Genomic DNA, 12,435 nt, shown 5'->3' with positions numbered 1-12,435 from the left:
CTACATTCCAGGGGTCTGTCAAAACACTGAGCAGAATGGCTTTCAGATTGAATGTTTTCATCCATTTTTTCCAGTTAGGATCTGAAGTCAGTTAGCCCAGAGACTTGTTCAGATTCTCAAAACGCTAGTTTCCATTATTAACCTGCTAGTTTCCTTGAATTCACTTTTAAAGGGATCATCATTGCTAACAACTGATACTTTAAATGTGGTTCTATAGCCTCACCAAAAATTTCCATATAAATCAAGAAATGATACTTGCTCCTTTTGACTAAAAATTTGATAAATTTGGACACAATTTCAGCATCTGTTGAGGTTCTCATTTGGCTTAGAAAACTGTTAATATTTGTAATCACTTTTTACTTAATATGTGCCTTGCTTTAAAAAATTATCTGGTTTAACCCGACATTCTAAAAAATTAGTTTTTCATTTACATTTAATATCTGCTGAGACCACTTGGAATATATAACAAAAACCTTTTTATCAGCCCATTAATTAATCTATTTATAAGCAGAGTATTTTAAAAGCCAGCCCTTATTTAAATGGTGTTGCTGTTATCAAAAACATGATATGTACATAACAAAATCTTAAAATCTTAAGTGAAAGCCATGTAACTAATATTTAAAACCTCTGCAATTATTAGTTTATTAGTATCATCCAGGACTCAGATGTTCAGTATTCCTCCTGAAATTACAAAAACAAATGCAAATGGAAAGGTCCACGTCAAATTATAACAAAACAGCACTCTATCACAAAAGCGTGTAAAATTACAAGAATGCTATTTTAAAACACTGGCACTGTAATGTCAAAAACTGCAAACTGCCAAATCATTTCCTAAATGGCTAAGTGGATAAACATATGACCCTAATGAGTTTTGAGTTTTATAAAGAAAAACCAAGTTCAAATAAATTCATACTGTGATACAAAGGTTAAGTGTCCTCTTCCCTCATTATCTATTTGGCTTATAAAGGGGCAAATAATTTGGAAAATACACCTGACTTTAAATGTAGCATACAATTTTTGGCCCAATTAATTAAAAATTTCTTTAATGGAATCTTGTTTCCTAAGCCATCCATATTTAAATATAAGACATTTACAGCCAGCATTTTTTTCCCCCAGAGGTTTTGCCAGAATTAATGTCAACAAAAAAAAACTTCATATGGCAGTCTTGTATTTTAAACGCACGCTTTTGGGGATACATTCTCAGGTCTTCTTTAATGTAGGAACTGCAAATATAATGCCATTACATGGTAATGGGAGTTTAAAAATGTAGTCCTCATGTAAAGATTAGAACATACTTTTCTACTACTCTTTCAAGGACTTCCAAAATGTTTGATTCTAATCCCATGCTGCGAGTAGAGTGGTTGGTTACTTTTCACTTTGTAAATGTAACTGGGCTATGTGAAATTCAGTATCAACTGATCACAATTTTAGAGTTTCACTTATGGATGAAAACTGTCTCAATTCAGCTCTTACTACCCTCATCATGAGTATGCAGGGTGTGTAGACAAAAGCTTTTTATCAGCTAATTATATGAAAAGAAAAACACTAATAAACCATGATCCAAAATGGGCAAAAGCAAGACTAGCTTCCCCTCAAGAAGAAAAATTTCAGACCTATGAAAAGGACAACAATACTAATAAAAAAAATTGTATTTACTTAGAAGCATTCAGAATGTCAACAAAACAGCTGCAACTTTTTTTTTTTGCAATTACAGAGTGGTATTCAGTTAACAGAACAACAATTATTTTGTATAAGCTGCATCAGAGACAACTGAAGATGAAAAAAACTACCATCCCCATATATAACTAATTTGTGCTGTGCACCAACAAGAACCTGCTTTAAACTTCCATGCCAATTTACAACCCCCATACTGTACCAGGCAAGGTTAGTGGCTATTGAAAATACCACCAGGACAGGGCTATCTAAAGACACATTCGGTAGTGTGTTAACTATACAAAAAAAGACACTGTACAGTTTAAAAACAAATCTTACACAGCCTTACATTTCAATTTTTTTTCTTTAAAAGGAGTGAGTTGTGTACAGGGGGGTTAAATGCTTTATAGACAAGAAAAAAACTGCGCTAGAACCAACTTATTCATCATCATCATCTTCTTCTTCATCTTCATCTTCTTCGTCTTCTTCTTCCTCCTCATCCTCCTCATCCTCTTCATCTTCTTCCTCCTCCTTCTTTTTCTTGCTTTTTTCAGCTTTGACAACTCCCTTTTTTGCAGCATCAGGCTTTCCTTTAGCTCTGTATGCAGCAATATCCTTCCAAAATAAGGGCAGGAGAAATTGGTAGGAAAGACAATACAGTTAAGTAAGGGGAAAAATAAGTTAACATGCCAAAACTTAACCAAGCCCAGTTATATAAAAATACATTTATCTGAAGGTTCACACCAGCTCCATGATTAACCAGGACTTTGAAAAATGCATAAAAAAATACTGAAATGACTGTCAATAATCCATAGCTCATTGAATGGCATGGTCTAACATTTGTTGTGTTATGCTTCACTTACATGAAATTACACACCACATCCTATCTTGTTTATTGTAACTAGAAGGTAGAGACTGATTAAAGGGTAGACACTGCCACCTTCTGAATGCAAAAAAGCATTCTACAGGTTTATATTGTCAGATACTAATCCACAGTAAGAAATTTTGTCTTAAAAAATAGTAACTAAGCTAAAATTTAACTTTTTAAATCTCAATTCATAGTATAGGTTATACATTTTTCTTCGTATCGACTTATTATAGACATTAACTTTTTAACTTAAAATTGAGTTTTTTTTGGCTTATCTAGGGGGAGAGAGCATAAACATTTCAAGCTATGTTTATGAAGAACACAAGCCATATTATTTTCTCCAGACTAATTTTGTATTGCCTGACCATTTAAAATAACTAATCATCTGATTCAAAGTAACTACCAATGTTTTTATAGATTTATAGATATCGAGGAATTAACAAACCCAGCCTAAATGTATGGCCTCTGCCCAAGTCAAATTACATAGAGTAAAAAAATTACCAAACTTAATATTCTATGTAATTTGAAAGATGGAAAAAGACTTAAGACTATAGCCACTGACATACTAAATGTAGTTAATATTAAAAAACTGTATCACTTATCAAACTTCTAAAAATCCCTAAGAAAATAAAATATTAAAATGTGGTATTAGATACAATTACCTAACATCTGGCATACCCTTTCATCATCATCACATCAAGCAAATCCGTAATTCTTACCTTTTCGTATTTCTCCTTCAGCTTAGCAGCCTTCTTTTCATAAGGCTGCTTGTCATCTGCAGCAGTGTTATTCCACATCTCTCCCAGCTTCTTTGCAACATCACCAATGGATAGGCCGGGATGCTCTCCTTTGATTTTTGGGCGATATTCAGAACAAAACAAGAAAAAGGCCGAACTACAAAGAGGAATTTCATTTTAGAATTTTAAATTTATTATCAAGTGTGCATTGTATTGCTATACAAAAACTGCCTATAATTTCCAGCATGCATTGGATAAGGTGTAAATATATAATTTTTATAAATATATAAAAATAGTATAATTACAATATGCTAATTATCTTTCATAAACTAAATTGTTTTATAATTACATAACTCACGACACTAACTGAACAGACATTATTAATGTTAAACATCTCCAACAAGACATTCTACAAATTACTCAGATTTGTATGTCAGACAAATATTTCTTGAGAAAAGACTCAAAATTATTTAGAAATATAATGGGTCAAGGAAGCAAATGTCAAATTCAAACATTCTGGATAAACTCCCACCCCACAGGAATTTTACTTATAATACTTAAATATACCAATGTGACCCACTATTAGCTAAGAAACTTAGATTATACACTCCAAACCCACAAGGTGGCTTGCTGAATTTGATTCTACTGCAAAACACTCCTTGGAAAAAAAAAAAAAACGACAAGATACTTACGGAGGCCTCTTGGGTGCATTGGGATCCTTGAACTTCTTTTTTGTTTCCCCTTTAGGAGGAATATAAGTTTTCATTTCTCTTTCATAACGGGCCTTGTCCGCCTTTGCCATGTCTTCAAATTTTCCTTTCTCTTTAGCAGACATGGTCTACAAAAGAATCATTTGTCAACGTTAGTGAAATAAAATCTTCAATAAACTGTCCTCAAAAATATTAAAATGAATAAAACAAGTGTCCCGTTATTGAGTAGCCTGTTCTAACATTACCACCCCACATTACGCAAATGGCGCATAAACTTTTAAAAATCCTAATTAGGAGTGGAACTCTTTTGGTATGTTTTAAGACCTCTTACCTTCCACCTCTCTGAGCACTTCTTAGAAAACTCTGAGAAGTTGACTGAAGCATCTGGGTGCTTCTTCTTGTGCTCCTCCCGGCAAGTTTGCACGAAGAAAGCATATGATGACATTTTGCCTCTCGGCTTCTTAGGATCTCCTTTGCCCATGTTTAATTACTTTTCTAAAAAACATAAATTTTTGATGTTAGCAATGAAACTATGGCATTTAAGAGCACTTTTACTTCTTGGAGAGGGTAAAAAAACTAATGTACTGGCCATTTAATACAGGAGTGACATCAACCTCCCATAATACCAAACCAAAAAATGGTAATAGCAAATTTCTAGAAGCAGCAATGCCAAGCAGGAAACGGTCCTTCACTGTGCTTTCAAAAAAGCGTAGGCACAATGGTATACTTGTGTAGTCTGTTCAAAATACCTAAGAGGTTCTTTAAATTTCCCTTATGTGTTCAAAACCATTTTAAATCAACAAAACCAACTGTTAGAAAACTACTGTTGCAGACTTGTAAATTTGAACGGCCCAAGTAATAAATAGGTAAAAGCCCAAGTAGTAAATAGGCCCTTCGCAATAATGGGCCTGAACCACTAATGTTTAGTGATTACTTGAAAAACACTCGCTTGACATAAACTTTGCTGGGAGAAGGGCGGGCAAGAAAGTTGCCACGCTCAGACCCAGGCTGGGGTGGCAGCGTTATCCGTGCCGCTGCCACCACACTGCAAGGCAGCTTCTCTCCCATCGGTTTGGCCCAGAGATGTATTTCAGTTCTGACTCAACACGTCCGGTCTGAAGTTTCTCCTCGTAAACAAGGATGAGGGACAAAAGCCACTCCTGCCTGTAGCTCGGGTTGCCCCCCCCCATCGGAGTGTTTTTTTTTAATCCGTGAAAGTTGGGGCGCCCTGCGGGGCGGGCTCCCAGCGTCGGGGACTCCTCGCACCTTCTCGCCACTTAGCCCCAGGAGTCCGGGGGCAGCGGGCAGCGCGGGGAAGGCAGGCGTGGGACCAGGGCCGCCACGTGCGCCCGCCGCCCCCATTTTGTCGGGATCGCTGAGGGAGAAGCCCCGCTCGAAATGGGGGCTGGCTCCGCCCGCGGCCGCCGGCCCAGCGCGCACGGAATGGCCGCTGCGCGTCTTCCCCGCCTGCGCCGCCGCGAGGGCGAGCGCTAACATGGCTCCTTCCCTTTGTGTGTGTATGTGTGTGAGTGTGTGAGTGCGAGCGCGGGCGGGGTGCGCGGCGCGCTCTGGCGCACGCTCGGCCATTGCGGCCGGGGGGAGGGGCGGGGGGCGCGCGGCCGGACCCTCCCCTCCCCCGCCCGCTCCCGCCCGCAGCCGCCGCCGCGCCCGTCTCCCTCCGCGGCCCGCGCGCCCGCCACCCCCGTACGGGGAACGCGGGGCTGGAAGCGGAGCGAGAAAAAAAGTTGCCTCGGAACTGCGCGTCCCGCTCCCCCGCCCGCCCGCCGCCTTGTTTTCTCCCCGCCGGCACCGCCGGGCGAGTCAGCCATGTTCCGGCGGGCGCAGGGCGCCGCTCCCCCCGCCGCCGCGCCGCCGCCCGGGCGCAGGCCGCCGGGCCCACCGCGCCGCCCGCCCGCGCCCGGCTCTGCGGCGGCCAATGCAGCCCAAGGAGGCGCCGCCGCCCGCCCTCCCGCCGTGGCCCCACCGTCCCCCGCGCACGGCGGCCGTCCGAACGCTCGGCCCGGGGGCTGAAAACACGTTAAAAATGTTTTTAATAAAAAAAATTTTTTTGCGCCAGTCAGCGCGGACGCCGGCGGGTGGGCGGCACGGGCGCGGGGCTGCGGAGCTTGGTGACCGGGGCCGGGGTCCGGCGCGGGGCAAGGCTCGGCGCCCCAGGCTCGCTCCGTGCGCAGTTCCCCCCCGTCCCCCCTCATCCGCCTTTGTGTAGATCCCGACCCGCCGCTCCCGGCCGCCGGATCCCGCCGCCGCGCGTGCCGGGCGCTGCCGGAGGCGCCCTCCCCACCGCGGCGCTGCCCCGGACTCACCCTCAGCGAGCACAGAGTCGCCCAGTGCCCGTCCGGCTCGCACTTGCCCCGGCGCTGTCTCTATGGAGCTCAATGTACTGCAATGGCTGTGAGAGCGGGAGCCAGACGCAGCCTCCTCACTCTCTCCGCTCTGTAACATTACTCTCCAGCCAGCGCACCTCCTATTGGCTACCGCCAACTCACCGAGCCCGCTCATTGGTCCGCTTCTTCCCATTGTCCTGACCAGAGCCCGCTGGCTATTGGCTGTCTCCTGAGACACGTCATCAAGGATTGAAACAGCGCGCAAATCTGAATGTGTGTGGAAGCCGGGCAAAGAGGCTGAGGCGGGAGAGGCAGAGGCAGAGGCAGCAGCTGCTACGGGAAAGCGAGCTCTATGGTGTGTGTGCATGTGTCTAACCCGAGCCGGCCCCACGCCGGAGCGGCCGCCGGAGCGGCGCAGGCCTGACTTTTCCACAAGAGTCTCCAACTCCTCAGGCAAAACAGACACCCACAGGCCTCCCCCCCCCTACCCCAAACTTACTCGTAAAGCGGTTGAGATAAGGGACCCCAGAATTTTAGCAGACCTTCGAAAGTGAGAGCGACAGTCTGAGGCAGCGTCCCCTGAAAAGTGGGGCTCCTGCCAGTGCACAGGGGTGAAGGCAGCAAGATTGGGGCCCCGCAACACCACGTGGCTACATTACACTAGATCTCTGCAAAAGCAGGGCTTTTCCTGTAAGAAAGTGACATGATCCGGTTGGCTGGTTTTAAAATGCCCCTTTTTCTGGGCTCGTAAACCGTAAAGTCAGGCTTACTGAGCAGCTGAAATCTTGACTCACAGCACAGGCATTTGGTTTCACCCTTTTTGTTGGTTTGATCGAGTTTCACAGCGTGTCTAGAACTTTTTATTTAAATACAAAGCACTGTTTTAACTTCCTGGAAATCGAATAATTATTCCATGTAATTAAAGCACAGCTATTTCATTTTGATATGGGGCACTCCGGCAGGAAATGTTTGCGAGGGCTTGCTAGAATTAGCAAATTCATTAGGGACCACTTTTTTAACTGTTTGGCTATTTTATTTGACTTGGTGTGGATTACTGTTATAATCAAACGAATCCTTGTGATGCTATCTCTCCCTCCCATCACACCACTTAGTGCATCCATGTACTTGCTCTAGGATTACAGGAGCTGTAGAGATACGGTTACCTAGAGGTCTAGATGGAGGCACAGAGTTCGTACACCCAAATCCACAGGCTGTGCTTTCTCTAGTTTACCAAGCTGGCTGGTAGTTATAGATGCATTTATTATGTTATGTCTGTAAAGAAAATGTGATAGCTATATCAGCCGTCTGAAGACCATACACAAATATCAGTGCTTTATGAAACCATTATCTAGTCCTCCTTAGCCTGAGCAGACCACGCCCCATTCAGTTATAACAGACTTCCCCTTTTTCACACTCTAATGCTATGATTATACATTTTAAAATCCACCAGCCAGTTCCCCCTGATGTAACAGTTCAGGAAATTTCAACCTTTTTCATCTCACAGCATGCATAAACTAATTACTAAAATTCTGGGACACACTAAAAAAATATATTTTTTGCTGATCAGGCAAAAATTGGTGTAATTATGATTCATTCACACCAGACAGCTATCTGTTGTGTCGGCCGATGCCATTTTTAAAAATTTGACAATCTATGGGAAAAGAGGTCAGTGCCCCTGACTAAATACTCAGGTATTGCATGTTTTAAAAATTCTTGCTGCACATGGGTTGAAAATCACTTTAATACAGCAAAGTTAATCACTTTATTATGATTTTTTATTTTTATATCCATTCTAAGCATCCATAACCTAATGTATTTGCTCTAATTTCTTAAGGTGTTTGAGAATCAGCTTGATTAACTTTTCCTGACCTATGATTTTATTTTATTTTTAAAATATTTTATTTATTTATTTCTAGAGGGAAAGGGAAGGAGAGAAGGAGAGAAACATCAGTGTATGGTTGCCTCTCGTGAGTCCCCTGCTGGGAACTGGCCTGCAACCCAGGCATGTGCCCTGACTGGGAATCGAACCACGATCGTGCAGTTCGCGGGCCCGTGCTCAATCCACTGAGCTACACCAGCCAGGGTTCCTGACCTATGATTTTAATGTTTATTCCTTTTTTAAAATACATGATTAGAATCAGGGATTATAGTCTTGATGAACAGATAATGCACAACACATGCACATGAAAAAGTGTATAATATTGAAGAATATATAAAATAGTATAAGGCACACTCAGTGTAAAAAGTAAACATCTAAAGTTAACTTTTATGTTGTTATTTTCACATTATATTGGATTTACAGTGGCCCAAGCACACACTTCACTAATTGTCTACAATAGCTTACCTCTTACTGCCAGGGTAACAACAGGACAGCAACAGACTCACACAGATATCTATTTCAGCTGGATAGTATGACGAGTAATAAACACTGGATTTAAACAGACCTGGGTTCAAACCCCAGCTCTGCTACTAACCAGTATGATCTTAGGCAAGGTTTTTTTAACCTCTTGTGCTTCAATTCTCCCAAATCTCTTCTCCATGAAATGATCAGAGTGTTGTTAGAAAGACTAAACTTTTTTTCAAAGATTTAAAATTGTTATGCAGATCCCTTCAAACCCATGACTTAGAAAACCTCAAATGCTGTTAACATTGAATTTTTCCTCACACTTTTACATGACAGCAGTAGTTGCAAAACCAATTAAGCTTTTTCCTTTTTAAATTCTGGCCTCAGAATTGGTGCGGCTGAGTAGGTTGAGTGCTGGCCTGCAAATTCAAAGGTTGCTGGTTTGATTCCCAGTCAGGGAACATGCCTGGGTTATGGGCCAGGTCCCCAGTCGGGGGTGTGCGAGGGGCAACCAGTAGGTGTTTCTCTCACACATCAATGTTTCTCTTTCTCCCTTTCCCTCTCTCCAGAAGTGAATAAACAAAAATCTAAAACAAATTTAAAACAAATAAAAATAAATACACTCTGGCCTCAAGCAGCACTAATTTTCATCCAGTCTAGTGATGGTGCCTTTGTTTATTACCAAATGTAACAGAGACCATGCCAGAGAGAAGAATATAAAAACCTTCCTGACGGGCACACATTTTTCATATTTGTTTTTCCACTCATACAGGCAGGGAGGAACATAGAAAGGAAAGAAACTTAAAAAAATCCCAGCAACTTCTAGCTTTACTCCTGTAAATTTGATGTTTACTTATTTATTATATTAGACTCCTTTTTCAAAATGGATCATTAGCCACAAATCTGGCATATACTTTACTTTAGAGTTATTGGGGGTTTTATATCAAAGTACAGAGTTGTCTAATTCAGAAAGCCTGAACACTCTCTCCCATGCCAAGTTAGCCAAATGAATTATAGATCTTCATTAGTCCAGCTTATATCCTTCTTAAAGCCTGCCTTTTATCCTCTCTGGGGTAGGTGAATTGTCTCCCTTCTTTGATACTATAATATTCTCTGTGTTAATTACTGTGCTCACAATTGTAATTATCCAGTTATGTATCTGTTTGTCCCACTGCACTCCACCCCTTATAAGCATGGACCCTGTCTTATCTTTGTTTCCCAAGCACCTAGCAGGGTGCACGGCCTATAGCAGGCATTAAATAAAGTCTATTGAATAAATGAATTAATAGTTGAAAGAGTACTTATTGAAAATTATTGCTTTAATCTTCCTCTTCCATCTTCAGAGATAAGCATTGGGGTCTGTAAATCAGAAGGTAAGAAAATAGAATAACAATAAGTAAATGTTAGGATACCACAATGAAGATAGATACCAATTGCACCTCATTCTTATAACTTAAAAAGAGAAAGACAGAATTGGGGGCCTCAGAGGATCTCAAATATAGACAAACACAGAAATTTTTAGTAGTTACCAGTTCCCAACAAGGCCGAGGTTATTCCTTGTTGGATACACTGAACTATAGCAAGCCAAATAAGAATTTATCACAGAGACTACCAGAATGTCTGCCCAAAGGTTGCTTCCAACAGGCCTTTGAAATTTAACTCTAATGTAAAAAAAAACAAAAAAACCACTGAGACTTATCTTTGGCTAAGGGATATTGATTCTTCCCATTGCAATCAATCCTAAAGTCCATCTTTGTGAAGTCTCTTATTTCTCCTTCTCAAAAAGGGCCAGTTTCTGAAAAAGATAGGAAGAGTAAACCAAAATGTCTGATGAGGACAACCATACTTAAAACTTTTGTTTTTAGGATGCTGAAAATAAAGGACAGAGGAATTCAGAAAAAGAAAAGAGCAAAGGTTTGTGAACTCTGCACTACAAAACAGGACAGTTGAGTTCCAACCCCGCCAAACTGTGCTTGGTTTCTCCAACTCTGAGGGCTATGATACCTATCTAACTTGCAAGGGTGTTACAGAACCGAATGGACAGGCACCAGAGGCAGAGGGCAGAGAGGCAGTGTTCTATTTGTCAGTGTGTAGAGAAGGGGAACCTTGTTCCGAGCAGCTTAAGTACTTCTGACTGAGCCTGAGGTTTCTGTCCAAATGTGGTTTGCAGGTGGAGAAATCAGGGACTTCAGCTGTGGGCAGCATTGATGGCGGAAGCCTCAATGAAAAATGGTACAGAAATTATTTTACACCAATAATTTCTCCAGAATTGGAATATTTTACTGGTGAATAAGGAAGAAATATAATTTTTCTTTTTTCCTTTTTTATATATTAGATGCCTGTTCTCTGGTTAGTCAAAGAATGATACACATGAAAAGGGGATACTCCTTAGTAAAAGATTTTATAAAATGATGATCTATATTCAGAAAAGATCACTATTTTAAGTCTTGATGTCAAGAACCACATAACATACTAAATTCAGCTGCCCTATTAAAAGTTCCATAAACCTTAAAAATAAATATCTTAACATACCTATGAGATTGGTTACAATCAAGAAGACATAATGGCAAGTGTGGGTGAGAATGTGGAGAAATTGGGACCATCAGATACTGCTGGTGGGAATGTAAAATGGTATAACCACTTTAGAAAACAGTCTGACAGTTCTTCCAAAGTCAAACATAGAGTTCCATATTAATTACCCAGCAACTCCACTGCTAGATATAAACCCAAGAGAAACAAAAATATGCCCACACAAACTTGTACATGAGTGTTCATAGCAGCATTATCTGTAATAATCAAAAAGTGGAATAAAACCAAATGTCCACCAGCGAATGAGTGGATAAATAATATATGGTCTATTTATATGATTGAATATCATTCAACCAAGAGAGGAGTGAAGCATAGATTCATGCTACAACATGGTTGAACCTTGAAAACAGTATGCTAAGTATATAAGAATCCAGCCACAAAAGATCATATATTGTATGGCTCCATCAATATAAAATGTCCAGAATAGAAATATATGTGAAGTATAGAAAGTAGATTAGTAGTAGCCAGGAGTTGAGGATAAAGGGGAGGGACAATGACAGCTAATGGGCATGGAGCTTCTTTTAGGAGTACAAAAATGTTTTAAGATTATAGTACTGGTTCTATAACCCTATAAAATACCAAAAATCACTGAATTTGTATGTGTGTGAATTATATCTCAATAAAGCTGTTTTATAAATGTTTTATGAGTGGTTTTGATTAATCAAACAGAAAGGTACAACAGCATACAACCTACCTGCCAGTTGTGCCCAATACCTTCTTGTAGGCTATGGTGTTTAATACCATGTGAAAATGGACCTTTCTCTTCATTAGGTGGACATTTCATCTATTATTGGGGTTACATATTCTGTGCTTAAAATGTCTTAAGAAAGCCCTGACTCATGTGGCTCAGTTGTTTGGGCATTGTCCTACAAAGCAAAAGGTCGCTGGTTCAAGTCCTGGTCAGGGCACATGCCTAGGTTGCAGGTTTTGTCCCTGGTCGGGAGGTATATGAGAATTGACCAAATGATATTTCTCTTACACATCAATATTTCTCCCCCTCCCTTCCCCTCTCTCTAAAAATAAATAAATAAATAGAAACTTCAAAAACAAATATTAGAAGAATGCTTTTCAAGGGTACCTTGTGAGGTTTTTCTTGAGAACCTGGGTTGACTGCAGTAAATCTGCTGAGCCTTGTAGGGTAAGATCAGATGGTGCTAACTGGCAGGCCTCTGGCTTTATCTGACACGCA

General features: G+C 41.1%; 1 protein-coding gene across 2 annotated transcripts; it reads right to left on the bottom strand.

The window, feature by feature from the left end:
* Nucleotides 1-617: 617 nt before the first annotated feature.
* On the bottom strand, nucleotides 618-6,452 carry HMGB1 (high mobility group box 1). 2 transcript variants are annotated; one of them, XM_037037130.1, is made up of 5 exons: nucleotides 5,235-5,315; nucleotides 4,300-4,463; nucleotides 3,951-4,096; nucleotides 3,241-3,415; nucleotides 618-2,268 (listed from the first exon to the last, which is right to left on the bottom strand). In XM_037037130.1, the coding sequence occupies exons 2-5, from the start codon at nucleotides 4,447-4,449 to the stop codon at nucleotides 2,092-2,094; spliced, it is 648 nt and encodes a 215-aa protein (XP_036893025.1). In that variant the 5' UTR covers nucleotides 4,450-4,463; nucleotides 5,235-5,315; the 3' UTR covers nucleotides 618-2,091. The 2 variants fall into 2 exon arrangements, with proteins under 2 accessions (XP_036893025.1, XP_036893024.1); XM_037037129.1 differs by lacking the exon at nucleotides 5,235-5,315 and adding an exon at nucleotides 6,293-6,452 and having other exon boundaries at nucleotides 1,171-2,268.
* Between the last annotated feature and the right edge of the window lie 5,983 nt (nucleotides 6,453-12,435).

Source organism: Sturnira hondurensis, unplaced genomic scaffold (assembly GCF_014824575.4).
Source record: "Sturnira hondurensis isolate 20B ecotype Veracruz unplaced genomic scaffold, ASM1482457v3 Scaffold0022910, whole genome shotgun sequence".
Lineage (NCBI taxonomy): Eukaryota > Metazoa > Chordata > Mammalia > Chiroptera > Phyllostomidae > Sturnira > Sturnira hondurensis.
Note: the sequence above shows the minus strand (reverse complement) of the source record. Positions and strands in the feature narration are given on the sequence as shown.

What these genes read in the sequence shown, in the direction of transcription:
- HMGB1 (XM_037037129.1), bottom strand. Translation starts at nt 4,449, where the DNA reads ATGGGCAAAGGAGATCCTAAGAAGCCGAGAGGCAAAATGTCATCATAT. An exon ending in AGTGCTCAGAGAGGTGGAAG is followed by an intron (nt 4,097 to 4,299) that starts GTAAGAGGTCTT and finishes ATTCTTTTGTAG; the next exon opens with ACCATGTCTGCTAAAGAGAA. An exon ending in TGAAGGAGAAATACGAAAAG is followed by an intron (nt 2,269 to 3,240) that starts GTAAGAATTACG and finishes TTATTTTGGAAG; the next exon opens with GATATTGCTGCATACAGAGC.